General features: G+C 44.4%; 1 protein-coding gene across 1 annotated transcript in view; it reads right to left on the bottom strand.

Annotated features, from left to right (window-relative positions):
- The window catches only part of CAB39 (calcium binding protein 39), a 59,943-nt gene that overhangs the window by 20,991 nt on the left and 34,545 nt on the right, over positions 1 to 4,407 (bottom strand). The window contains exon 4 of the mRNA XM_010836982.1: positions 1,696 to 1,864. Within this exon, the coding sequence (XP_010835284.1) occupies positions 1,696 to 1,864 (169 nt within the window). The remainder of the gene's footprint in view (positions 1 to 1,695; positions 1,865 to 4,407) is intronic.

A 4,407-nucleotide genomic window follows, 5' to 3' on the forward strand; every position in this document is an offset into this window, starting at 1 on the left:
CCGACCCAAGAGCATCCCTTCCTGACATCTGGTGCTGCTACACCTCCCTCGTAACAGGTCTGCTGCCTCTGAAGGGGAGTCCCTTTCCACCAGTACGTCCCAATCACGAGTGCAGTGATACCCAAGATGCCATGTTTGTCACTCCACGCTATAATCTCAACGTCATTTCGTTTTGCTTTGTACATTGTGTGTGTGCTCAGTCGCTCAACTGTGTCCGACTTTTTGCAACCCCATGGACTGCAGCCTGCCAGGCTCCTCTGTCCATGGGATTTTACAGGTAAGAATACTGGAGTGCCCTTTCTTTCTCCAGGGGATCTTCCCGACCCAGGGATCAAACAGGCGTCTCCTGCATTGGCAGGTGGATTGTTTACCAGTAAACCAACTGGGAAACCCTTGCTTTGTACATTAACATATAAATAACTGAGGTTGTACCTAAGGTTTCTGACATCTTGAATAATCCCTAGGCACCTTTCACATAATTATTACCTTATTCTCAGTCAATGTGAAATCCCAGGCTTCCAGGCTTTCGCCCTATTTTAAGGGTGTTCATTCTACTGAAGGAACACATTTTATTCAAAGACCAAGGCATGTGCTCATCGTCTAAATGGGTCTTTACACATAAAACTGAACCTTTACAATAATAGTGGCCATTTCTCACTGTAACAGTGTTTATGGTTTGCAAGCACAGTAGTGTATGTTAGATTATTAAATTCTGAATATATTGAAATTGCACTTCTAAATACTCACTTATGAGGTCAGACATTTTATATAAGGGAATGTTAACATATAACACAGAGGATGAGATAGTTAGATGACATCACTGACTCAATGGACATGAGTCTGCGCAAACCCGGGAGATAGAGAAGGGTGGGAAGCCTGGTGTGCTGCAGTTCATCGGGTCACAAAGAGCTGGACACGACTTAGTGACTGAACAACAACAACAACAGCATATAAAGGCTTGCTCTCACTGTAAAAAGCACTAATAAACATTACCGCTTTATTCACATACCTTAAACGGCACAGAACCTTGCAATTCAAAACAAAATGTGCATGCTGTACACTGATGCCATATCATGTGTCTTTAATTTATACAAACACACAACAGAGGAGTAAGGCAGGCGGTGGAGGGGGGGGGGACACTGCTGGTGATTCCGCACCCCCTGCACCCTGGGTTTAGTAAACAGCTCTGGCCTGAGCATGAGACGGGAGAGAGCAGCTCACTGTGCCCTTGGGCCTGTTCACAACAGGGTGATCTGTCCCGAAGGCGGTTCTACTATTTAAAGATATGTGTATTCCAAACTGATACGGCCCTGAACGGAAGCCAACTACTCTGTCTGCTGCTTTACCAAGGAAACTGCTGCACTATGTTCCCACACAGGAGACAAACCTGATTTTCACATACACTGTACATCTACATACTGTGTTTGATGGGGAATTTAACAGAAAAGTGTACCTTTGACCATACAGGACTTATGCCTTTTAGACAGACTTGAGAGTCTTAATTTTTCCAACCTATTAGAGCTGTGACTCTACTGCACACACCTGAGTCACAAACACACATGTAAAATACGTGTTCTGTCTTCCCACTAGAGGGCAGCCGTGTGTAGCTTTGGACGGTACAGAACGTTTAGGAAAGAACAGCACACCTGTTAATCTCACTTGTACATATATTTAGAATTCTACAGTTTTTGTTACCTTGAATGTGGCAAATGCATCTGAAGCTATGTCAAATGTTGACATTTCGACATATCTGAAGAAATCATAAAACTGTTCCGACCACAAAATGATTTTTGCAAGTGGTTCATGTCTGATGCATTCTCTTAACATTATTCCACAATTTAGGGCTATTTCTGGAGATTCATACCTGCAAAAAGAAAAGACAAATATGACTGCTTTCCCCCCATCACTGTTCTTTTCAAACTCCCAAAAGTTCCAGTTTTTAGAACAGGAAGTTTCAGACATGTTCTAACTAAGTGGCAGAGAAGCTTACAAGGTGCATCTCTCTCAGCAGAGTACGTGCTCAGAGGGGTGAGTCTGGTGGGCACACACGCGTCAGTGGCTGGTGACCGCTTCAACGTCAAGAAAAGCGACAGCCTTGCCAGTGAGTATGTGGAAACAGCTCATTCCTCCAGTTAAAAGACCTGAAGGGAGGTGTTCAGGGTCACACCTCCAAAGAGGGTTTAGTTCACCTGAGGTGCTCTCAACACTTCAGAAAAACCAAACACTGAATCGAAAAACAATAGAAATGTTAAGTTTCCTAAATTCACAGTATCTAAATGGGTCTATCAAATTATATAGCATTTACACTTCATTGTTTCAATTTAATACTCAAAATAGTACTTTCAAGACTGTTGGCAACACATAAACGCTGGAGCCGAAAGCCTGGTCTTGGGGATATCACCAAGCACCTTGTCGTGGGGCCTGAGGGCTCTCAAGTGGACACAGGGGTACATGGAGCTCCACACAGACTTCTACTCCATCTCAAGGTCGCTCGCCTCTTCCTTCCCCATGATCAGAAAGAGAACCTCGTTCTCCTCTCAACACGGCAGCCTTCTCCATTCTGATGTGCACCAAACCTCTAGGACTGGACTCTGTCTGCCATCTGCTCACACACGTCACCCCGTCTCTCCACTTCCTCTCACAATTGCACACTCAGGCTGAATCTCCTTCCCCACTCACAGCCGCCTTTAACTTCCTGCCACTGAATCCAAAGACCTCGTGGCTAAAAAAAATGATCTTCTAACACAAATTCTGCTTTTAATTTCTGGACAATGCAGACCTCTGCATCTCTTTCTTTACAAAATGAAAGCAAGACCCCCAGTTCTCCTTTCTACCTCCTCTGTTCTTATTTCTTGCCTGGCTGAAGTCTTTCTTCCATTGCTGTGACCCCTAAGACCTCACAGTTCCCACCATGGCTCCTAAACTGCCCCAGCCCAGATCCATCCTGAACTGTAGTGAAGTATTTTCTGTTGCTTTTGGACAATTCCATAAACTTGATGTGTCTAATACAGCATCACTATTTTGCTTCAGATATCCGGGTCTAAAACAGGTCTTACAGAACTTTCTTTGATAACGGATATGTTCTCTATCTTTGCTGCTACTGAGCACTTGACATTTGGCTACTATGACTGAGGGACTGAATTTTAAATGTCATTTAAATTTAAAATAAATAATTACATGCTGTTAGTAAGAACGGTATTGAACAGTGCAGATCTGAACATTGCCCTCTTTGTCTACTCCCAGTCTTCCCATCTTCAGCGTCATCACTCCTTTCTAATGCTCCTCTGCAATATTTCAGTTTTATTTTCTTGTATCCAGTGCTGCATGAAATCATGCCTGGTCGCCTGAGTGCTGCTAAGCAGTATCTTTGTTCAAACTGTGTCTTAACACTAGTGTATCAGTGAAAGTGAAGTGGCTCCGTTGTGTCTGACTCTTAGCGACCCCAAGGACTGCAGCCTGCCAGGCTCCAAGTGCATCAGTAGCCTTTTCCAATTCAGGAGCTTGAAATGATTCTTCCTGCTAATTAAGCGACTCACATTTGGGCTTCCCCACATCACAGCAACACCTCTGGTGCACCACCACCTCCACTATGCTGTAAAGCCTTCCGATGCCCTCCCTACTGTTGCTGGTCACTGTGTTCATGCCTGCCCCTGTTCTTACTCTCTTTCTTCTGCCCATGCAAATCTGAAACGATCCGGAACCTCAATCCTACGTCCATCTCTGTTATCAAGCCTTGCCTTATTGACTAACCCCACATTTCACCCCTCGATACCCTCAACACCACCAAAACCACAGTCCTTTGTGTCGCTGGTGGCACGGCAGCTAGAATGGTGACAGGCTCTGAGGTGACTAAAACCTCTGCTCACAAAATGGCCGACCACACAGCTTCCTCCCTGCTGCTCTGAACCAGGCAGGAGACTGGAAAGACACGGGTAAGACAATTTGGTACAACAAGTCAGGCAGGTTTTGATGGCAGTTTGTCAAGCTGGCCTTAAATGATTAAACCATAAACCACTGAGTACAAGGCAAACAGTTACGCTGTACAACCTGTTAGCACTAGGCAGGAGAGCGCATTAACATTTAAATCGCCAGTGAAAAAACGACTGCCTCCAAATGCAGGCCAACACAAGTAACACGGTGTTTTCCAAAGGCACACTAACACCGGCAGCGTCACTTCTCAAAGTATTCTAACAATTCTACAAGTATTCTAACATCAGAATACTTGTAGCCTGAGTGGATAATCACACTGTGTTGAAACAGTCTGAACTAATTAATAAACAAGTGCAGAAAAATTTGTTTCTTCTTTTTTTTTCCTTTTTGGCTGTGCTGCATGGTTTTCATTAGTTCCCTGACCAGGGACTGAACATGGGCCTCAGCAGAAAGAGCTGAGTTCTAACCACTGGAACT

This window comes from Bison bison, unplaced genomic scaffold (assembly GCF_000754665.1).
Source record: "Bison bison bison isolate TAMUID 2011002044 unplaced genomic scaffold, Bison_UMD1.0 scf7180017864068, whole genome shotgun sequence".
NCBI lineage: Eukaryota > Metazoa > Chordata > Mammalia > Artiodactyla > Bovidae > Bison > Bison bison.